This window comes from Pleurodeles waltl, chromosome 4_1 (assembly GCF_031143425.1).
Source record: "Pleurodeles waltl isolate 20211129_DDA chromosome 4_1, aPleWal1.hap1.20221129, whole genome shotgun sequence".
Lineage (NCBI taxonomy): Eukaryota > Metazoa > Chordata > Amphibia > Caudata > Salamandridae > Pleurodeles > Pleurodeles waltl.
The window spans coordinates 995,455,927-995,480,633 of record NC_090442.1 but is presented as its reverse complement, the minus strand read 5'-3'; the positions used below and the strand labels follow the sequence as shown (position 1 = coordinate 995,480,633).

The window sequence follows — 24,707 nt, the reverse complement described above, 5'->3', positions numbered from 1 at the left end:
TACCATCATGACTAGAAGTGCACCAGATGAGTAACGTATATGCATGATTTTTTCTCTTGGTTCCTTATTGAAAACTGATAAAATCTGTTTAAAAAAATGCTAAGTGCGCTTTGAGTATTTACGGAGCATTTGCTGTATATCCTATTTATTGATAAGTTGTCTAGCTACCTAAGAAAGGATAGTTTAACTATGGGGTGTACTGCAAACACAGAGGCTAAGGATATATTTGTTTTCCCTATAAGTCGAGGCTGGGTGGGTGGGAACGAGGGAGTTACAAATACTTTTTTAAGCACACTCAGTTATATGCTTCATCGCAGAAATGTGTATTTACCTGAATTGTCGTTTACGGTTCCCATGTTGTAATGCCACCTGTCAGCTTGACTATTTATCTGTGCTAATAAAATTGTTTTTTTTTTTAATGAGTTTGTGTGGGCGATACGTGTGCTAAATTACCGTATTCTTAAAAAACAGTGCTACATTTTCTAGTCACCGTACTCAAGGAATTTAAAGGCATAATCTAAATGTGGTACTGCAAGTAAAGTAAATCTAATCCAGATTTGGGACACATTTCCTTTTATAACTCTGTTTGTCAGCGACAAACCCTCTTTCATTCTGGAAGTATTCGAATTTTACAAGGCTTTAGCGTTTTATCAAACAAACAGTTCTGCTCTCTCTCTCTGAGTGGACACAGCCGGACGCACCCAGCAGGAACCTTGGACTGCACCACCAGTTATGAAAAACAGGGGAAGAGTTAAGATTACAAACTAGACCTTACCATGACAACTTCAATGGGTATTGGCACCGGGAGCTTCGCTTTGAAACGGTCATTGATTTCCTTCACCGCAAACACAATGACTGCTATGACAATCGATGAGACAAGGTCGCAAATATTTGTATTCGTGATTTGTCCGAATATGTTTTCCAAAGTCTGTGAAATGAAACCAAAATTAATATTACATTCTATAGTTTATACAAAAAAGGACTGTTCTTTTGGGTAATATAAGGTAGCACGTATTACCATTGCCACACATTAACCACTGCACCTATCTACAATAACTGGGTTCACATTTGACTATACCCGTACACTGGGGTGCAGTGATGGGGTGTTCCTTGACTTACGCTAACAAGGCTAGGATCTATGGAGATGACAAAGGGCGTGAAGAGGCATCGTTGGTCATTCTATTCCAATAGCAGAATGTGCTACATTTTAAGGGCCAGAATCCACCCTGAACTCAATGTGCTCGTTCGTGAGTACACAGCTTGATTACAGAGTTGGGCTTGCAGGCTATGAATGGACATGAGCACTCAGAACTCATCATAAGAAATTCTGAGTGCATGCTCTGGGTTTTAGAGAGTTCTGTTTATCAGGTCGTATAAACTGGTCCCGGGTTAATGCATCTATGTTTACATAAAGGTCCCAGGCTGAACTTGTCATAAAATCCAATGCCTGAAATTTTGCAAAGTATGTCTCTTTTAGGCAGTCTGAAAATCTGTATGCCGAAATCACGTGAGTAAAATGTCTTCCATGACAAATAAATGTGAAGCAACATTTAGGTGAAGTCGCAGACCTCTTTGTTTACATTGCACCGTTAAAGCGCCTCCTGGAATAATTAGAACGACGTGCCTTTAGACGCACATGTCCACTTTCTAGTGGTACTGACCAGTTGAAACACAAGCAGCATTTCAAGCATCCATGAAGAGACCGGTTACTTCCTGCTGACGGACAATCACTCAGAAACGTGTCCAGAAACGCACAACAATACCTGCACTGGCTGCCACTGATGCTGAAGACTTTCATTCTGAGTTACTGAAATTATCATAAACTGCAGTTACCAGAATGCAATGGGAAACTTTTGCTGGGATGCCAGCGGTGTGCTCCTTCGCACCTCACCCGAATTACATGTTTTCTAAGTCCGACGATACAATGGTGGAATCACCGGGCAATTGTGTTAGGAGAGCGCCTATCTGTACAGGATGTGGAAGAGAGGACTCAGGAACATATGGACGAGAAAGGCCTGTGCCATTTAATACTTCTGAAGTGGCACTAAACTAGCAATCAAAAGGCACACATAATGGAATCCGTGGAAGTCTTGACGTTTCTGGTCTAACAAGTATTCAAAGCAGTGCTAAGCGAACCACCAGTCACAAGTTAACTGTGGTGGGTGCAACTCCGTGCCACTGCAGATTCTGCAGAATTTCACTCCCAAATCCAAACTTCGCTGCACTGGAATCCGAACAGGTGGATTTCCAGGGGTGAGACCTTCATACTGATCCATGCTGGGCTCCATTGCCACGCGTGTGTGTGGCCCTTTTAATACAATTGGTTTGGTGGCAAGAGCGTGCACAAGATATCCGCAAAAAATGTCTTTCTTTCTAATAATGAATCGTGAACATTTCCCATCAAAAAATGCTCAAGGTGCCGACGCCAGCATCAAAATGAAAACATCCTTAATACTCTATCAATATTTAAAATTGTGATGGTTGCCTAAGAATTCAAATATGAAAAACAAAAATGTGCTGGATTAATTTTAACGACTGGTAACGGCACTTGGTGCATTCTCTCCCATCATTTTTGGTTGTCTCCACCGTTACACACAGGGACCAAACATGCACAAATCAGTTTAGGCCTGCTGCAACAGAGACATCCAGCCCTAAGTACTAGACCAAAGCCCGACCTAAACCCCTCCGAAAGGCAAAATAAACTGCTCCGGACATTTGACAGCCTATTTAAGGCTCAGCACTGAAATGAGACTGAGCATATGGATAATTCAATTTTCACTCAGGTTTGCTTCTTTTAATTACCAATCAGGCTTAGAGCAGAGATGCTGTACCAACGTAAATCTATGGACTGCTACAGCCAACCGTCTGAGGCCGCATTGCTAGGGCTCATCAATGCACCGCCGTCCATAAATTGGTGTAATAAATGAGTGGATTCATTCACTTCTTGCGCAGCCTGAAGTTCACCTGTGCAGGCTAAGTACAAAATTGTATTTTAATTAACTCTGAATTCATGGTCTATTCATTTAAGACATTAGAAAAAGCCACCATGCTTCTTGTGTTCTCTTTATCCGTCTGCTAATGGTGGATCTAGGAGGGTGTAAGGCTGGTAAGAGACAGTCCTAGCTGTCTCTTACCAGCCACTAGTGACAGTGATGCAGCAGGGCCCAGAGACACTATGATTCACTTGCCAGTATGTCAGCAGTGACAGGGCTCTGTAATGTTAAGCTTGGTAATTTCACATCCATGTCATTCTGCTGCCTCTGTGTGTCCACTGCAGGTAAAACAGGGAGCAAGTAGGACATGTGATTGTTCTCTTAATCTTAATCAGGCATGTCAAAATATCAGTAGTGTTTTTTCTATAAAATGCATATTTATTAACCAGGACACATTTTGCAAATATGCACAGATTTGGAAGCTGAATACAAAATTTGAATAGTTAAGGAATTATCCACATCTTATTCACTATGCGAAGGATTATATTTGCTCTCCTTGCGTTTACGAGTTCTGAGAACGTGCACAGTGCTCCAGAATGAAATGGTGAATTGTTATAGCTAGGGTTGTGATAAAAGCAGCAGAGGTATCAACAACCTATGATCTCACGGATTGTAATTGTACCCAGCTGAACTGTTGGCTCCCCAAGCGATGGACAGCTGCATTGCGGGGCTGATTCAAAATGAAATGCTTAAGAAAGTTGAAAGATACACAGATAGGCTTGCTCTTATCTTTGTAGAAGATTTCCAACTTGTGGGGGAATTTTCAGAATTAGGAAAATTACGCAAAATGCAAATACGTCATTTAGCGCTATATTTTAGCATAACATTCGTCCGTGCATCAGTTTTTGATGAAAGGACGTATTTCATGATGAAAATATAGCACAGAACACAAGTGGGTGAGCAACAGTTGGTCGCGTTCTCTCTGAGGACTCCCTCCAGCTGTCTCTTTTGACATCTCTCTTTCTTGGCCGTGTTCTCCTTTTCCTTTTGTCTCTCTCTCTCACACGCGCTTTTTCCTTTTTCAACTTTTATTTCTCCTTTACTCTCTATCTCCTCCTTCTCTTTTCAATTGTTGTTTGGGTTATGTACCAAAACTCCACAAATGTCAATAGATTGCATTCACAGATTCTTTCCTAATTCATTGTGTGCACACGTGGCGCTATGGGAGTGATTGTGGGAGTTGTCCTAGGTTTTCAATAGGGAATTGACACTTACTTTAAAACTTGCCAAAGGTCCATTGAAGGCTGGAACTGTAAGCCCAAATATAAACTTCAGCTGCGAAATAAAGACGTGGATTGCTGCTGCAGTAGTGAAGCCGCTTATCAATGAATCAGATAAATAGACAACAATGAATCCAATCTGAAGTAGTCCCATGGCCAGCTGAAAATTCAGAGAAGAAAGACTTTAATGAAACAATCACTACTCATTCATGTGCGATTCTAGACATAAAGTAAACAGAAAAGAAGGACTAGACAGGAAATGTTCGATAAAAATGTATCCCAGTACCTGACACAAACTCAAAGAAGAAAGACTTATAGAACAGGCACGAACCTAGTCAAATTAGTTAAAGTGTATGGTGAAGTGCATTTTATCCTATTTGGTTTTGTGGTTCTTCCCTTTTTAAAGTACTTCAATTTCTTATTGTAACTGTAAACTGATGTTTTGATACAATTTGAAAAGCTATGGTAACCAGGAAAACTGATCCACGAGCTGAGCAAACCAGTTCTCCATCTCCATGTCTTTATTTGAAAGGACAGAAAATGCTATTTCGTAAATTTAAGATACTTTTTATGAACAGCTGCCCGGTGCACAAACTGTGCTTTAAATTCCATGAACCGCTTTGTAAATTACTAAAAATACTTTTATTCTTAGAATGGGATAATCCGTTATGGAAGTCCTGGAGAAGGGGATAGAAACGCAAAAATGTACAACGGCTAGAGGGACTGGATCAATTGAATGACCAAGGGCATGTGCAATGGCCCAAGCCTGCTCGGTTAACTGACATCTATGCTCTGTGGTCTTTCGGTGCATGGGTAACGAGCACAGGTCACAATGTTTTGTTTTCTTTAAATTATATTTAAAATCAGATTTATGGAAATCCCTTATTCTCTCCCACGCTGTGCAATTTTAGGCAGACAGGGGTACTTGGCAGTCATATTTATACCTTAGTGTTTCATGTTGAAACAGAACCAAATTACTTTTTTTTAAGGGTTTGCAATGGTCCACTTTTACTTCTCACACTTTTATACTCTCTGTAGCAGGCTACCATAATTTGCATCTGTCTAGTGTGTGGAAAAGAGGTCGTGTGCAAGTAATGGCAAACTGCAACATAAATATGACTGCCAAGGGTTATATATGTTTGCATTGAGTTGCATTGCATGAGAGCGCAATAGAAAACCACTACAATACTGATTTGACATCAAATTGATATAAAATAAAATACTGTTACCCAAATACAAATGAGTTATTTATTGAAAACAGGAAAGATTAGTATTTGGATTTTTGAGGATATTGAATCAAGCAGAAAACAATGCTTCATCTAAAATTAAACATACCATGCAAGGGCAACAAGGTTCCTAATTTATTCTTGACAACAGAGAAGATTAAACTCTGTACCAACCTTGTTGAAAGAAGAACTAAAAACTACAATTTCCACTAACTTAAGATCTTCTGAAGAATGCTTTTATACTGATCTACAAAGGTTGAAACGTGTGATATCAGTGCTAACATTTGTATTAAGAGAACTACAGAACAGACTTTTGATTAATCCGACTACTGAGTGCATATATACTAGACACAAATGACTTGTATGTACTCATTTGAGTCACTAGCTGGGTTTAAATAAGGGTTAATTTTGGTGTGCAAAACTTGAAGCAAAGGGGGTGCAACTAATTGCAGAATAATTTATGTACTTGTTCTATTAACTGATGTGTGTATTTGTTTGTATAAAAAGGGAATAACAATATTTTGTAACTATTGAACATTTTAGTTGACAAATAGTTCAATATAATGAAGTAAACGTTGGTAGTTGATCTAACCAACTTTCCATAGTTTTTTCCATTGTTTGAACTATATGACAGAAGGTTCCCAAATACTTAGTGAGCATGATTTGTACTTGAACCATCCACAAACATGACAAACTTTTAAAAACAGGATAAGCTTCTTCCGCCATTGATGCTTCAAGTGAAAAAGGGATTTGAGCAGCAATGTCTGGCCATAGTCAACGTGGTATAATGTTTTTTGAAGTTTGCCAAAAAATCAGAGTAAACAGAATTTTCTCTATGTGTAACTTCTTTGGATATCTGATGGTGAAACTAAGTTTGAGGTCAAACCAGTTTGCTTTGTGTCTTATTGCAAATACAGCATAACACTGCAAAATGAAATCCCTATATTAGTTTAACAAAGGATATTCACAGTTCACTTTATTTGTTTCCGTATTATGCATTTTTATTTTTTACAACTGTCTCACAGTCTGTTTTTGCTATGTTTGTCATGGCACAAAACTGTCTTAGTGATATAGACTGGAACGAAGGACCTGATTACGATCATGGCTGATAGGATTACTCTGTCGCAAACATGACGGACATCCCATCCACCGTATTACAATTCCATCATATCCTATGGCAATCGTAATATGGTGGACAGAATATCTTTCGTGACAGAGTATTCCATCCACCAAGATCGTAATCAGGCCCTAAATCTTTCTTTCTCTATTTCTCATTATTCAAGCTGAAAAGTGGTGCATTTGCTCAATTTTTGTATGAGCCTAGTGTTCACCTTCTCCGACCAATCACAGTGTTTTAGTTCACAAACTATTTAGACGTTGTACAGTAGTGGTGCTAATACTGCCAATTTTTTATGCTGTCTATAAAGTAACATGGCTGGACAGCTTGCCAAAAAAGATGAAAGACCAAATTAGGTAAATATGTTTTTGCAGCAATATGTGAATTTGCCTGTGGTTAAAGCTGAGGATGGTATTTGATTTTGCCGACAGTAAGTTGAGCTGTGGCTGATGTTAGCAATACTGCAACATGTATCGTACTTTTCTTTGTTACCGGTGACATTTTACGTAAATACAATCTTGTGCAAAAATTGAAGTATTCACAACACATTTTACTGTTGACATTCAAGTGCTCTTGACACAAACCTGTCTACATGATGCAACCAATACCATGAAGAAATTCAACTACTGCTGACACAAAATAATTTGAGTGATTTGACCACACATTTGATATTTTGGAGTTACAGACGTGAGAGGAGATTAGAACCCTTTCAGTAACACTTTCCTGGAAACAAACAGAAAGTATTAAGTACTCAAGAAATGACTGCTTATAAGTTAGCCAAGTGGATTCGGCGCCTACCTGGAAAATTCCTGCCAGCATGGTTATAGATGCTGCTGCTATTACTTTCTGTTCTTCATATGACAAAGTGCCATTCATGGTGCTGTTATCCCCGACCGCTGGATTAGTATTGGGGTTCGGAACCATGCGGACAACCACTGATCCCACCATCAAACTCAATACAGGAAAAGGACCTATCGATTGATGAGAGTTCATTAATGTTTGATGTTAAAGAGACCTGAAGATGGAGCCAATAATAGATACAAGGATAGTTTTCAAATAGATTAGTAGTTATAATGATATATATCAGATTATTAGCCATGGCAATCCCCACTATATTTAATGCAAGCATTTATGGCACTTTGAAGCCAAAGGCAAGAGCGTTAAGTGGGCAGGCATTGTCAGGTACTGAGTATCTGCACTGCTTTAATTTAAAAGACAAAGGGGGTCATTACGACCTCGGCGGTCTTTTCAAAAGACCGCAGAGCCCGCGGGAGACAGAATACCGCCATTGCCGGCGGTATTTCTGTCTCCCTATTATGACATTTCCGCTGGGCCAGCGGACGGTAACAGTGTTACCGTCCGCTGGCCCAGCGGAAATGTCACATCAACATTGCTGCCGGCTCGTAATAGAGCCGGACGCAATGCTGATGTGCAGCGGGTGCAGTAGCACCCGTCGCGCATTTCACTGCCCAAAATTCGGGCAGTGAAATGCGCAACGGGGCTATGCCTGGGGGCCCCTGCACTGCCCATGCCAAGTGCATGGGCAGTGCAGGGGCCCCCAGGGGCACCCAAAGTCCCCTTACCGCCAGCCTTTCCATGGCGGTGTGTACCGCCATGGATAGGCCGGCGGTCGGGGACTCATAATCCCCAGGGCAGCGGTGCTTGCACCGCTGCCCTGGGGATTATGACCGTCAGGCGGAATCCTGGCGGGAAAGTGGAGGGGCCGGCGGTATGGCCGTGGCAATTCTGCCACGGTCATGATTGCTGGCGGAACACCGCCAGCCTGTTGGCGGTGTTACCGCCAACATACCGCCGGCCGCCAGGGTCGTAATGACCCCCAAAGTGCCACAGCTTCTCAGTACTGGTACTATACCTTTAACGGGAGAGTACTGGCACTTCTCGGTAGCAAGCAGGTACTTTGGAATAGTGAGTACCTGCGTGTCTATATTTCCATTCAAAGTACTGCAAAATTGACATAAATTACTTTCAGAGAAGCCTTTGTTGCTGGTGTTTAAACTTACCAACTGATATGTGTTTAGACGTTCCAAGGAAAAAATATGCGATCACTGGGAAAAAAGCTGCATAAAGGCCATACCCGGGAGAAATGTCGACGAGCAGAGCAAATGAGAGACCTGCAAACCACCAAAAGAATTCATGATTAGTATTTATTGAATAGTGAGTCATTGCCAAGATCATAGAAAAACCTACTTCTGAAAAAGCTGCAGGACCACCTTCCATTTTAAAAGGTGTAATATCGTCATCTGGAGCCAGATAATTGATAGATTTGCAGATAAAGATCCATACACCTCTGAATTCCACTTGGACTCCATTGGTTGACTACCTGAACAACCACATCACAACATCCAGAAATGATGAAGACAGACACAATAATAAGAACGAGGCAGTCCAGAAGTTATTGCAAAAAAAGCTATAACGACTTCTGGGACAACCTATAACCTTTTGATGTTCTCCTCCTTTCCTTTTTAACAACTCTTAACCACTCTGCAGTACATGACACCTTCTTTTCAGTTGTGCTAAATGCTCGGACATTTTGCCTTATAATAAATATTCGGCTATCTATTAGTACCACCCCACTTACTAGTTGCACATCAATAAAAAATATTTAAACGAAAAAGAATCCCAAAGACAATGAGGAATACCATGAGAAAATTGAGGTATAGTAGTAAAGTGCTTCCATGTTGCCTTAACCACAGAGGTTTCATGAAGATTCCCAAAAGATCCATTGGTAAGTGCTCATATGCTTTAGGATAGTGATCACCCTTCACCACCATGGATTCTGACATGGAGTAAGCCCTTCACCCATAAACTTCATAAATTCTAGAAATTCAATGCACACATCTCCAGTGTGCAGGGGTAAGGCAAACTAAAGAGAGCTGTATCCATGCCTGGATCTGAATTTTCAGACTATCCAATGACTGTGCAAATGAGACTAACTCTATATAAATGTATCTTATGTGGCGATCCTGAAAATCTGGATGACCCTGTCTTTCAGGAGGTCCTTCGGAAAACTGTGGTCGATACTGTGTTGTGAGAATCATTGCTGCAGCCATACAAATGCTTTAAAATTCGCTGCATGTGAGGAAACAATTTGATAAACTCAGCAGATGAGATTAAAATTAAGCACATCAGGTCTTTGGTAAAACACCACCCTACTTGCGAGACCAAATCCTATAAAGTAAAACTTGCAAGAAGATCTGTTGCCATGATCTTTCTAGAGAGACCTAAATTATACCTGCCATTCAAAGGTGGACAAGCCTTCTTAGGAGCAGGCCACAATTTCTAGAGGTACTTCAGAAAACCCTGCAGCGTTTACAAGCCTTCTGCAGTTCTGGACAAGCTCTAGCCCCGTATTATTTTATTTTGGGCTGGTGTGGGTGCTCCAGCATCCAGTCGTCATTTTTCCACCGGAGATGGTCAAGATGGGTGTGTCCCTTGCCACATAACCACTGCCTGTGACTGCGTAAATGTTTTCCACTGCCCTTAATTATATCTTAACTCATCATGTGTGGACATATGCTTGGTGCTCAGGGGTTGCCCACCCGGAGAAGAGCTAACCTGAGGAAGATGTAACACATGCTGCATTTAGGATATAATAAAAGGAAAACCTAAATTCACTGAGAAAATCAATGGGTAAAGTGACATTATAGTTAGACTAAAAAAATACTTCTGGTCCTTTTAGGATAGGGCTGGACCACGTCTTTGGCTCATTCCATTCTATAAGGACAAAGATGTGGTAAAAATAAAGGAAATAGCTTATTGATGTATTCCAGTGATTAGAACGTATTTCCTCTATTGGTTTGGATCACCCCTGCATGATTCCGTGATTAAATTTGGTTCCTGTAAGCCATATGCTTCACTGACCTCTGTCTGGACCACGGTTTGATCGTGGCTGACAATCTTTTGGGAGAGATTACCTTGCAGGACAGCCACGAGCCCTGTGCTGACGCCGGAGACGATGTCACTGACAAGCCACTCCTTGAAGCGGTACATTGGAAGCCACGATGCGATTGGGAGAAAGGTGTAGGCGATTTTCTTGGCCTTTTCGCGGGAGCAACTGAAACAATTTCAGGGGAAAAAGAGTGAACAAATGTGTTAACATTTGCAGTCTTGTTGAATTATCTATTGACATATGACAATGGTAGCACTTCCCTGCTACCGCAGTGATTTCACACCAGCCTTTATCACACACATATAGAAACACAGTTAAATTGATATCCAAAGTCCTTCTCAGTGGTACCTAGGACGCTCCATAGACATCGGCTTTAACTAGTGTGGGGTGGGGGTTATTTTTTTCTCGATGAACAAGTTAATTGTGCTTCCTTACAAGTTTCCTGTCACTTGACAGGTTGTGTTGTCCCACCTGCTGAGAAGGGAAGTTGATGAGACGGATGTAACTCTTCCTCCCAGCTCTCAGAATAGTAGTTGGTTTGAGAGTGCTGTGTGCCTCAAGTGGTTCAACCTCTGACTAGTCTACGTGCCTGGATGCCTGCTTTGTGTTGTTGTTTTCGGACTTCTCAGTGTCTCTCTCCTAATCTTTCTCGTTAGAGGGGCTGGTGTCATGGAAATGTGTTTACGAGCAACCTGTTGCTCATGGGATTGTTCCTATATTTGAAGGCTGCCAGAGGCCCTTGGCTTCATCCCTGAAGAAGGTCAGGTGGTATCCCCTTTTTAGCTATGGCTAGATAGTACAGCTGTCAGTAAGACACATCAGTATTACATTTTTTTTAAAGTAAACATAAAGTGGGTTTGGGCTCCTCCCAGGAGAGTATTTATTTCTCTTCTCATGCTGTTGGGTGTTAGGGGTCTCATTCTACATCCCATCAAGTGCTTCCATTGCAGTGCACAAGGGACTATTGTACAAGTGAAAAAAACACAAACATTACACATACAATGATTTATCGCATACAGGAATTGCATAAAGCAAGCAATCCTGTGCGTTCTTTGCTGCAGTAGGCTTGTGTATTAGCCACCACCATTACTAGCACCCAGTACCACCATTACCATCAGCCAGTGTCGCTGCCGCCAATACCGTCAGCCCCTTCCCCACCATGATCTCTACTACCATCATCACCACTGCCTTTATCACCACTTCCATTACCACCAGCATCACCCCCTGTGGCATCACCACCACCGCTTTGTCACTACCATCATTGTTGCAATTACCACCACAACTACCACCACCTTTACCACTCCTACCAACATTACCTTTCTCGCCACTCACATCGGCATTCTATTCCACTTTCTTGATTACCTTCTTGGAGGACACTAGCATTTCCCACTTCCTATGCCTGAGGCCAGCTCATCCCAAGAGCTGGATAGGAGGAGCTTACTTATCAGAACAAACCACTGGTGTCACTAGGCTGCAATCAGGGCCAGCCAAGCCCAGCTGGAAAGGTGCCCACCCCCTGCAATCAAGAGGTGGGAGGTACTCGTTTTGCTTTTTCACTGTGTTGTTGAGGGAGGTCCTTTGATCCGTTCCCGATTTGACTAAGCGTCACAGGACAGGCATCTTTCCCAGATTCTTGGACAGGGGTAGTTGTGGCTAAACATTTCTCCCGGTGACTGGTTGTCACAGGTCTGGAGGACCCACTGACTAAATACACGCCTTAGGTTTCATTTATCTTTTCGCCATTTAGGTAAATGAATCGAAGCCTGCACACATTCAAGATCATTTGTATTTCCATTGCATCGCATACCTTGGATTATTTTTCACTAAGAAGTACTTGCTATGCAGGAAAATGGTTCTCACCACATGTTTGCATTCACATGGGGCGCTATTGGTTAGTTCTAGTACCACAGCAAGATGGAGGTACTTTGCTTTGTTTTATGTTAGTGGCAAATTCATGTGTGGGGGAGGGCTGGTGGAGAGAGCCTTTATTCTTATTAGATGCCGAAACACTGTAGAGATGTTTGGTACGCCAGAGCGCCCCATACACTGACAAAACAGCCATACGTCTGGTATTTTATTGACATTTCGTATCACTATTGGGTGCTTTATGGGGGCTCCGATCTGTATGGATGAGGCCAGCCACCCCTTCCTTTTCGCAGATAAGTCGAGCACCTTAAAGGCGACTGATGAAGAGCACGATCTCTCAGCTTCAGATGACAGATCTACCGCCGAAAACGGAATTCACAGACTTGTAGCAAAGAAACCAAAAATCAAATCTCAAGCGTAATATATAAGACGTTTTCATTTTTGGAGCTTCACAGCCGTGGGTAAAGAGTTTATGTGCACAGTCTTCTAGGGTCTCCCGCTTAACCTATCTAAAACTCATTTTGCAGAATCTAAAACCGCACTGGCACCCGAGGGGTTCGATCATACCACGGGATGGCTCAGTGAGTTCAACACTTGATTTTAACAACCACGATGATACGGGTTCAATCCCCACTTTGCGGCTTCCGCCTCCTCCATCTGAAGTCGTTATTGAGTGCTATAAATTGGATAACAGTAACCCTTGTTATTATCAGCAGTGTGAGGCGCTATATGAAAGCAACATACGGTTACTAGCGTTGGCAGATACATAGATGCATTCGCCCTTGACTAAAGTCATAGAGGTAACGTTTAACGAGTAATATTATCAAACTGTTGTCATAAACATAAAGTAAGCCATTACACGGCAAATTAAGTTTATATGACTCGCTATACATTTAGTGCTGTAAATTCCATCCCTCAATGAGTGAGTTAAACGAAGTGATAACATGCACAGTTCTAAGTGCTCTACCACTCAGTAAAATTTTACCACCTAGTGGTAAACCAACCACTAAATTTAAGTTAAAAAATGACGTTAGCGAAAGCAATCGGCCCCAACTCACAGACTGCGCCTTCTTCACCAAGAAACGTCACAACTGCTTGCTAAATGGCAGGAGTAAAACCACATGTGACATCTCAACTGCACGTTACTTTAGCGCAGTGGTCCCCAACCTTTTGACTTCTGTGGACCCCCCACTTTATCATTACTGAAGTCCCACTGAAACATTATTGGAATCCAGCGACCCCCCACTGAGTCAGTACTGAAAACTGGGGACCTAATCTGTTAATAATATTTAATTTTCTAAGCAGTCATGGACCCCCTGAGGAGACTTGGTGGATCACAGGGGGCTCCGGACCACAGGTTGGGAACCACTGGTCTAGTGCATCATGCTGTCTATATGTCTTTTGAACATGTCCTCCTCAGTAGTGAGACAACTCTAACATTGTGCAGATCTGTTAGAGCGAGCTGGAGCTAACATGATGGATAGAAATAATGCATCAGTGACCAGGCAAGGGCATATGAGCATCCTGCAAAGGGCTGTTGCCATTTGTGAAGCTTTAATTCAAGGGTGACAACTGGTCCAAGAGGGGCAGATCCAAACCAGATTTTCAGGGTAACCACCAACTTCGCAATTGTATTGCATTTAGATTCATCATATGTACATTTTTTACATAGATATCTCAAAAATATGTTAAAATAAAAGGCTCTCAGTGCTATGTTAAACACCATGGCTTTATAAGCAGCATAATTTACTACATACTGCCTAAATCAGGAATGGTAGGAAACCAATTGAAATAAGTGACGTCAGACACGTATGCTGATGAACTGTTATGCACCTTTTACCCTGAAAAGCACTTTCAGCCAGGGACCAAGAGAAAGTGCTTCTCATGGTAAAAGGTTTTTGATGAATAGCTCTAAAGTGGGTGTAGCAATGAACCAGATCTTCCACCTAATCCAGAAATGTTGTGAATTTTCCAGATAGAACCGTAGTAAAGCTATGCCTCTTGTGATAAACAAGAGAAAAGAAAGCCTTAAAAACAGTAACATAACCTACTTAGGAAGTAAAATTCACCATTCCATTCACTCAAGTGACCACCTTTTATAGAAGATTTGGAAACCTTCAGAGTTACTTGGCTATGACTTCAAAAACGCTAATGTATTTTAATGTGAAAAATGACCAGGAATTTATTTCCCCGACTGTGGCAATACAGTGTATGCGCTCTTGCCTACCGCAAAAGTATCACTTGCAAAGGGCACAACGTGCTGACAGGTTGCCTGTTTGCCAGTCTTAAAAAAAGAGATCACACTTCGACATCCAGGAAGGCATTACATAGGTTGCTAGTCATTGACAGGATCCAATTTTAATTGATTTGTTTGGAATATCAGAGCCTTAATGCATGATATCTACTTATTTGATGCAGAGAATTCATGCGCATTAACCTTGTAGAGCTCTCAGAAGTACAAATCTTGGTGTAGAGACCACTCTTTAAGTTAATCTGTCCAGGAGGCCGAGACTTTTCAATTCAGGGGCCTCAATACTGGAAAGTACTCCCTCTTTAACTGAGTAAATGTTACTCTCTTATTGCATCCAGCAAGCAAGCGCTGGCAAAGGCAATAGGTTTCCCTATTCAAGAGCTATTGGCTTTGCCAGTGTGTTTTAGCCAGTTGTACTGGCTGCTGTTCAGCATGGTTAAAAGTTAGTGGCCTAGAGGAGAGACTGTGAAGTGTTGTAGAGTCAAATGGTGAAGGGTGGGGTATAGTATTGTATAGTGGAGTGGTAGAGAGTGGCACAGTGTGTAGTTACGTAGAGTGGCATACACTGGAGTGGCATAGAGTAGAGTGGACTGGTGTAGAGTGCATTGGCGTGGTGTTTCAGAGTATAGTTGCATTGAGTTCAGTGGCATTGAATTCATTGGAATACAATGCAGCATCGTAGAATGCAGTGGTGTAGAATAGAGTGGCACAGAGTGGAGTGGCACAGAATGGAGAGTCTCAGATTGGAGTGGCGCAGAGTGCAATGGCACACAGTGCAGTGCATGGAGTGGAGTGATGCAGAGGGCAGTGGCGTAGAGCAGAGTTGAGTGGCATAGAGTGCAGTAGCAAAGAGTGGTGCAGAATAGCGTATAGTGGCATAGAGTGGAGTGGTGCAGAGTGGAGTGGTGCAGAGTGGAGTGGTGCAGAGGAGAGCGGAGTAGAGTCGAGTAGGAGAGAATGCAGTGTTGCAGAGTAGTGTTTCAGAGTGCAGTGGAGTAGAGTGACTTAGAGAGCAGTGTGTAGCGTACAGTGATGCACCATAGAGTGACCTGAGAGAGCTGCAACCATCAGGAAGAAGGAGGTTGTGATCCCAGTAGACAAAACAATCACAAGAACTCTAATCAGAGTGCGTCTAAAGTTGGAGGCCATTGGGCTAGAAGTATAGCGACAACTTTGTGATAGTCCATGGATTGGATACTACAAAGAAGCAGTGTTTTAAGGTTGAGACTGGCACGAGAAAGCTGAACGGCATCAATACGGAGATGAAGAAGCAGGGAAGTCATCAAACGATAAATAGAAACAGTCAAATTCCTAAAACAGATACTCAGCAGCAATATTCCCTCTTAAGAATCAAATTCTGACAAGAAGCATCCAATTCAAATTAGACATTTTTATGGCGCATCGATCTTAACTTTACTTTCAGATGCTGGTAAGCCCTGGTGCTACTAATTATTCATCTGGTTTAAGGGTTATAGTAGCCAAAACATGGTATCTATGTCTTTAAAACTGCGTGTTTGTTGTCTCCAACCAATAATTACATCTAAATATAATATTCAGGAAAATAACTTCCAGGATGAGAGAACGAATATATTTTCAAGGGATCGCAGTCAAGACACACAGGGTCCAAAAACCCTCTTAAGAAAACAAAATACAACTTTGTATTTTGTAAAATGTATGATTATTTCTTTTTGTACTTTCAGAAAAAGTAGGTGTGTATATTGTGATAACTATAAACAGCAACAGAAGAAAGAATCTTCATCTGAGATAAAACATCTCAAAGCTCTTTGTGCTATTACACTGCATACATAAAAAACGTGAATTAGAATAATAACAGTTACATTAATGTTTAGAAGTGAGTCTTTTCACCAATGCTTGTACAATACATGCAACTCAGAAGTATGCAAACATAGAGTCTGGCAAGCTTCCTGTCCTCAGTGATAAATCATGCACATGGAAAATGAAATTGAGCAGAGAACCAGAACATGTCCCTCGCATAAGCTATCAGCCAAAGGAGTTTATTGACAATCTTCTGAGCGCAAGTAATGTTGCTTTAGAGTATGTCAAATCAGAATCTATAAGCTTTGAATTTCAATAAAAAATGAAAAGTTTGTCACACTACTTTTGTGGGGGTAAAAACCCCCACAAAAAATATGTTGCTGGAGAAATATCCAAAAGCAAGTAGATTTTCAGAGTTTATTCTTCAACAGAGCCACAAATGTATATAAACCTTACCAAAGGTAGCAAACGCTGAGATAAACTATGCGCACTCCCAGTTATTATTAGTATAGAAATTTGTCTGCCTGTTACACGTCTTTTTTTCTTGTAGAACCATTCTTTTTTGAGCTTTCATTTTAAGTCTCTATATTTGGAAATACCCGGGGACAGTCGAAAAAACACTGTTGGTTTGTGGTGTTTGTCAATTTTTTGTTTTGCCCTTGCTGATACTTACCAGTGCGCTGCTTCCGTCTCCTTGATTTAGCACAATATGTGGCATTCTCCCCTGCCCCATCCCAGCTGGCCGAACGACTGCGTATCCCCACTCAGGTCCGGAACTAGGGGCCATATGTACCAACACATTTTCCCATAGACACAGAATGGGCAAAACTGCTTGCTACATCTGGCCCCTAGGTATCTCTAGTGCTCCATTAGCAGAATAACTAACCACATTAATATCCACTTGACCCTGCCCCGGCAGACCCCCACCCCTTCCCCTGTCCCCGCAGACCTCTATCACCCTCTCCCTGTCCTGGCACTTCCTTCGCCCTCTCCCTGTCCTGGCAGACCCCCACCCCGCTTCCCCTGTCCCCGCAGACATCCATTCCACTTCCCCTGTCCCCGCAGACCTCCAGTGCCGTCTCCCTGCCCCCGCAGACCTCCAGCGCCCTCTCCCTGTCTTGGCCGACCTCCACCCTGCTTCCCCTGTCCCCGTAGACCTCCACCCAGCTTCCCCTGTCCCCGTAGACCTCCACCCTGCTTCCCCTGTCCCCGTAGACCTCTACTCCGCTTCCCCTGTCCCCGTAGACCTCCACCCCGCTTCCCCTGTCCCCGCAGACCTCCAGTGCCCTCTCCCTGCCCACCGCAGACCTCCAGCGCCCTCTCCCTGTCTTGGCAGACCTCCACCCTGCTTCCCCTGTCCCTGTAGACCTCCACCCAGCTTCCCCTGTCCCCGCAGACCTCCATTCCACTTCCCCTGTCCCCGCAGACCTCCAGTGCCGTCTCCCTGCCCCCGCAGACCTCCAGCGCCCTCTCCCTGTCTTGGCCGACCCCCACCCTGCTTCCCCTGTCCCCGTAGACCTCCACCCAGCTTCCCCTGTCCCAGTAGACCACCACCCTGCTTCCCCTGTCCCCGTAGACCTCCACCCTGCTTCCCCTGTCCCCGTAGACCTCTACTCCGCTTCCCCTGTCCCCGTAGACCTCTACTCCGCTTCCCCTGTCCCCGTAGACCTCCACCCCGCTTCCCCTGTCCCCGCAGACCTCCAGTGCCCTCTCCCTGTCTTGGCAGACCTCCACCCTGCTTCCCCTGTCCCTGTAGACCTCCACCCAGCTTCCCCTGTCCCCGTAGACCTCCACTCTGCTTCCCCTGTCCCTGTAGACCTCCACCCCGCTTCCCCTGTCCCCACAGACCTCCAGCGCCCTCTCCCTGTCCCCACAGACCTCCAGCACCCTCTCCCTGTCCCGGCACTTCCACCGTCCTCTCTCTCTGTCCTGGCAGACCTCCACTCCCCTTCCCCTGTCCTTGGCACTTCCATCACCTTCTCCCTGTCCTGACAGACCTCCATCCACCTTCCCCTGTCCCCGCAGACCTCCAGCACCCTCTCCCTGTCCTGGCAGACCTCCACCCGCCTTCGCCTGTCCCCGCAGACCTCCAGCGTACTCTTCCTCTCCCAGCAGACCTCCGTCACCCTCTCCCTCTCTTCCATAACCTTCAGTGGCGCATGATGCTCGCAGGGCGAAGAGCAGTCAGCATGCTCTCCAGGTTATGAACTGTACTGCACACAACACAGCTCTCTAGATGCAATAAGACCTGCTGATCAAGATGCATCTGTTCTATTTAAAATGGCACTAAATGCTCAAAGCTACCTAAACTGCAGTAATGACGTGGCAAGTCAAATAAGTGACAGTCTAGAAGAACGAGATAGAAGACCAAGTTCCTTTATAAGGTCAGGGAACTGCTAGGTGATTGCAATATTTCATAGGAGTGTGTCTAGAAGTGTTTTATTCCTTTACAATACATGGCAGGACCTTAGCCTGGCCCCACAACTCTAAGGTTAAACCTTTAGTCTTTCATTTCTGCTTATGAAACGCAGAATACAAGGGACATTTGAAAATAAAGACTTTAACACGTGGGTTGTAATTTATTTCAAAAACGTTTTTATGCACTATTCTGTAAGCCACTATGAAAATCAGCAGTAGTTACAATTGTGCAATGACATGCATGGATTCCGACTTTAATGTAATGTATTTCAACCATTCAATAAATTAGCATACTGCCATGAGTGTCTCGTTTTTTTGTTAGACTGCATTGTTAGTGAAAATAATTCAAAAGAAAGAGAGCTGAACTCTAATTATCTATTTCATTGTTTGAGCAGCAGTGGGTTCTCTGCCGAGTGACCAGTCTTTCACACAGTTCGGCCCTGGCATTAGGCACTGTGATGTCACAACCCAACTGTAATAAATGGTATCAGTAGAATAGTGGTGTAATTTCCGTACTACAGGTTAGCGGGGATGTCTCAGTAGACCGCAATACGGAAATTAAGCACAGGTTTTATTCAGCTATTTCAAGGTCCTATGCAGGATGTTTTGACGTTTGTCAGTATCATGGCGCACAACCAATGGGCCTGAGTTTTCCCGATGAAGGACACTCATGTCTTCCATCTTAACCAATCTTAAGGACGAACAATAGTAAGACTTTCATTCTCCTAAAATAGGTTAATACCCTTTATGAGTCATATTTTCGTTCTTTAGGGCAAGTTTAACATTTAAACATACATTCCATTGCTTCTATTTGGAAAATGTAAGAACTTTTATATTCGAAGTCAACTAAGCCTTGAGGTTTGATAAAATACGAGCACTGAATTTTGACAAACTGCAAAGATTAATTGTTTTGCTCTGAGGGTGAAAACCAGTACTGTCCTCCGCAAAAAGGAATATAGCAAAGCAAAACACGGCGTGCAAATAGGTAAAGCGATGCTCGATAACATCTTTGTGTATATTATAACGGTCCTATAAAAGCACCGCCTGTACAATTCGTATAATTTACCCTGCAGTTTTTTTGTCTCAAAAGTGTTTTTTTTTTTTCAGTTCACGGCACAACCATCCCATGTTTAATTCAGGCTACCCCGGGGTAGCTGAAAAAACGATGCGTTGAGGGAAAATGTCAGAGCAGAAGTCAGCGGATCGTTTCAGCGATTCTCCTTACCTGAAACAGAGGCGAAGATGGTCCAAGGATGACTTGTGGTACCGGTCCAGCTTCCGGTGCTGTTCGTTGAAGGAGTTTTCAGAGTAGAGGGGCCTGGCCACCACGTACTGGTTCCCTACTGTTTCGATCATTGTGTCCCGGGTGGTGAGGGGCGTGGTGATCACCTGGGGTCCCTTGTTCTTGTGTTTGATGTTCTTTTGGGTTAAGCCTTACGTCACTCAGGGGGTCTGGAAAACAAACATTCAGCACCTTTTAGTTCAAGCAGAGGCCTATTTACAGAAAGTGAACATTGCTCACTGTGCGCCGCGGTGCATCCTTAACTGGGTGTGGCAGACTCAGAACAGGACAGTACACCCCAGTATTGTCACTGCGCGGGCCAGGGAGCATGCGCGTATAGCAGACCTGCTGTTTGGACCCCAAAGTCTGCCCTTTAATTACAGTCGGAGACCTAGCCTCCTTTAAGGGGGACAGGGACTCCCACAGGCAAGCGAGTGATGCAATCCTCGCAGGGGGGACCTGTGGGTTACTGGAACCCTTCTTTCTCCTCTCCAAGGAGTGCACAATATTACAACCTTTGAGAGTGCCACTTCTAGGCGCGTGCAGTTACAGCGCCTCCTAACAGCTTCTTTGCCATTACCCCCTTCTGTACTTCGCAGAAGTGTCTGAGACCATGTTTTACAAATTGCCCTGGCACGCAGTGGGCAATTCCACCCACTGTTTCTTCCTAGAACTGAGATGACTTCTCGATGGAATAAATATTTAAATACTGAACATTTTGATGTGGCTGTATTCCACACAGTAGCTGCCACCACAAAGCTGTACCATTTAAAATACGGGTTTTCACCCATGTTTTTCAGCCAACCCTACAGTTCCCACCCAACACCACAGTTTCCACCATGACCACAGCAGAAGGAAACAATGCAGGGTCAGCTTATTTAGATTTCAGCTAAAGATCGGCAACTTCCAGAAAGATTTCTACAGCAGGCGCATTGACCCACTGAACTGCCCCACAAGTTAATACAAGGAGCAGCAGCATTTTAAACGCAAATCCAATACGTGGGATAATATTAAACGCAGACCTTGGAATTTGTCTCGTGGGTGACATATTAAAACATGAAAATACAGGCAAAAAAACAAACAAGTTTATAAAGACAATTGTTATTTTTAAAATGGCCCAAATGCGCAGACCTTCGGCACACTGGCTCAGGTTTGATGCTATTTTGAGGCAAGACATCTGTTATGCAGCGTTACTAATGAACTCTAAAAGTGAAATTAATGATCAGACCACATTGCCTTACCTTCTGGTCAATTTCATCCCTCAAATTAATCCAATAAAACAATGTTATTTTAGCGTTGTTTTTGTGCGTAATAAATCCATCTCAAAATGTGGTCCTCGCGATTAAATAATTTTCATCCATTTACCGTCGCCATTTAGTCACTGTGGAGCAGGCCGCATCATTTCTTAATTATCACATCTATCACCACCATCATTATTTTAAAGTTATTTTATGTAAATTCTACGAAGGCAAGGTCTGTATCACCCTGGGCCAGATCATTTAAAATGCGCTGGTTATGGCCAAGTTTGCTCTAGCCTCGAATCTAAATTTGCACCAGCAATTGGAGCAACTTAGCGTTTTGCTTTAGTCAGTGGGTGTAAATGTCACCCTTGCAGTTTTCACCCGTGTAATTGTCACTTAATAATGGTCAGGTACTGATGAAAAATTGCCCTTTATTAGCGCAAAACTGCCCAGAGGCTCTGTAAGTTTCATGTCAGTCCCTTGTACTTAATGTAGTCCACTAGCAGATGCCATTTGAATTCCTAAAATAATATATATCGGAAGTTATTTATTAAGAGTGTGCGTGGGTACCCGCGTCGAGGAAAGTAATGGAAATAATTGCACCAATTTACTTATCAGTAGAAAACAGACCAAGGGTATAGCACAACATTAACCCCCCCCCCACCCAACCACCCCTCCTTCCCCACCACAGGACCACCCACCCACACGCTTAGTAAATCTAGGCCTTACTTAATTCTCATCCATTGGCTGTGTAATGTTCTCTTCATCTCTCGGTCATGTCCCGCCAGATGTAAACCTACCTGTCTCTCAGAAAGCTGTCAGGGACTTCATCCCAGCAGGGCACCAACAAAGGCTCCTGGAAGAAACACACACAGGTTCTGCAGCATGCGCGCCCGCACCACCCCCATATATGCCTGCGGGAGGTGTTATCATGCCTCCGGCTGTAATAATTAACTTTGATTAACTTTTATAAGTACATCCAGGTTTCACCCGCAGCCTTGACCATTGAGACGAGAATCAATACAGGTGATAACCGGGTTTCCTTGAATCTTTCTCAGGGTTGCTCAACTTTTTTACACACCTCTGCCGTATATTCTTAAAAGCCGGAGCAATAAACGGTGTTTGTTTGACACATAAAATTCCAATATTTTCCATGAGGTGCTCTGTGTGATTCTACGCCATTCCTTCATGAATTGCCCCCACTCAGCTGATACAATTAGTATGCAGGGCAGGGAGAGCTGGTACGAATGTATTATTGTTGACTGAGGGGTAGACGTCACTCCTTGGGGCAAGGTACTCTACCCCCACACCTTCAGCTTCTGCTCTGTGACTCCGTCCGCTGGTGCCACAGCCAGGTCCACTGTCCAACCTCAGGTAAAATCCTGATGCTCTTATCAACCATTCCACATGCTCAGGTGACTGCGGAGGTAAAGCCGTCTCCTCCGGGACATGGCCTCCCCATCGGGGTTGTTATACACAAAAGCTTCTGTCAGGAGTTTGATTTGTCTGTGAGGAGCGGCAGCCGTTGAAGGCCTTCTCCCTCACCTGTGCGCCCATGAATGGAAAATGCTCATTATCCAGCATTCTTATCCATAAATGGTTGGAAGATTGGTTGATAGTGGTTGAACGTATCCAGTACCCAGATAACCTTATTCTTACCTCTCCTTATTCATCTCTAGAGCAAAGTCTCATTCTTGACTGAGAAATGAGTGGCGGACTTTTATACTTGCAAACATGATTTTCCAATATGGAAATTTCACTAGTAAAGTGGAATTGCCACGTTCACAAACATAAGATTAGGGGGGAAATGTTGGATTTTCTAGATGGCTTCACCTGCAACTGCTTTGATCGGATCTGCCCAGTTGGAACTGCTGCTGTTAAGGTGTTTGCATTAGTCTGGTTCAACACCATTTGCCTCACTGATCTTGACGAGAGCGGGGCTGCAGCTGCTAACACAGTACTTCTACGGTGGTACCAGGACCACCTATTTGCCCCAGACTAATCCAAGCACCAGCGATGAACAGACAAGAGCCTTCCCGGCCTCCTTGGCGGCCTCAGAGTGACTGTAACCCATCACTGCAGGCCTCTGCCGGCCATGGGATCAAGCAGCCAAGTTTGCCCTACTCCAGTGCCAAGAGTCAGAGCCATAGTAGGACAGGACCCTGGGACACCAGTTGATCATTACCTCAGTCACTATAGTGAAGGCCGGTAGCTCCCATCTGCTCTGAGGCCCCCAGAATGGGATCTTACAGGCTGTTTGATGTAATGGCTTAGATGGTCTTGTTTATGCCCAGACCTGGTTCCCTTACTTGCTGTGCCTCAGGAGCCAAAAAAGGCCAAATATGGCCTAGAGTTGTTTGTGTTCCCTTTGGCAGGGAGGTGCTTTGGGTCGGTTGGTTTCAGAAGGTGCAGTGTCAGTAATGATTTGCATAAGGTGCGTCTCTGTTGAGGCAAGCACAGTAGGATTAAAACAATGGGTTGCAGTGCTACCCAGAGTGGTTGCCATACTTCACTATTTACAAGCATTCCTCCCTTCACTATTTGTGTCTGATGTAACACCCTAAATGGCCAAAAAAATGAGTTGATGTTGGTTCCTTACTTTCTGTGCCACAGGATTCAAGCTATACTTCACTGACAAGACCTTATAAGGGCACAATTGACTAGGTCTTTCTTGTGTTTCTTCTGGGGGGGGTTTGCCTGGCAGTTTGGGATGGAGTTTTCCCATGAGGATCAGGGATAGTATGGATTTGCAGAAGGCAGGCCTCAATCTGGAGTGGCACGGTGGGCAGAAAGCAAAATTTGGAATGTTACCTAGAGCGATAGCTAGTGGGTTAGACTATTTGTGAGCCTTTCTCCCTTCACTTTCTGTGTGTTTAATGTAACTCCTTTGATAATCACCCGATCAGTGCAGCTCAGCCTTCAGAACAGTTGCCTCTATTCTCTTCACAAACATGCAAAGAGAATAGAGCTATTTTTTGCATTTGTGTGAAATCATCCTTTTCCGAATTTGTAGCACACCCCAACTGCCATGAATAGTATTACAATATGTAATCATGCTGCACGCAGGTACACTTTCTTAGTGAAACATTATATTTTTGCTGAATGGCCGTGTAAATCTATTACTGAGTTCAGGATCTGAACCTGAATTTAATAACTAAACTACAATAAGTATGTTGACATAACTCCATGTGAGCAGACAAAGGGGGTGATTCTAAGTCTGGCGGGCGGCGGAGGCCGCCCGCCAAACTTCCCCCTCCAAAATACCGCTCCGCGGTCGGAAGACCGCTGAGGGTATTCGGGGTTTTGCACTGGGCTGGCGGGCGACTGCCAAAAGGCCGTCCGCCAGCCCAGTGCAAAACTACCTTCCCACGAGGACGCCGGCTCCGAATGGAGCCGGCGGAGTGCGA

General features: G+C 43.7%; 1 protein-coding gene across 1 annotated transcript in view; it reads right to left on the bottom strand.

Moving 5' to 3' along the window:
* Positions 1–22,191, bottom strand: part of LOC138288314 (chloride anion exchanger-like) — a 94,539-nt gene extending 72,348 nt beyond the window's left edge. The window contains exons 1-7 of the mRNA XM_069229824.1: positions 22,101–22,191; positions 20,003–20,229; positions 10,492–10,631; positions 8,578–8,688; positions 7,355–7,527; positions 4,209–4,373; positions 776–928 (exon numbers count right to left, since the gene is read on the bottom strand). Of these exons, the coding sequence (XP_069085925.1) occupies positions 776–928; positions 4,209–4,373; positions 7,355–7,527; positions 8,578–8,688; positions 10,492–10,631; positions 20,003–20,133 (873 nt within the window). The 5' untranslated portion in view covers positions 20,134–20,229; positions 22,101–22,191. The remainder of the gene's footprint in view (positions 1–775; positions 929–4,208; positions 4,374–7,354; positions 7,528–8,577; positions 8,689–10,491; positions 10,632–20,002; positions 20,230–22,100) is intronic.
* Between the last annotated feature and the right edge of the window lie 2,516 nt (positions 22,192–24,707).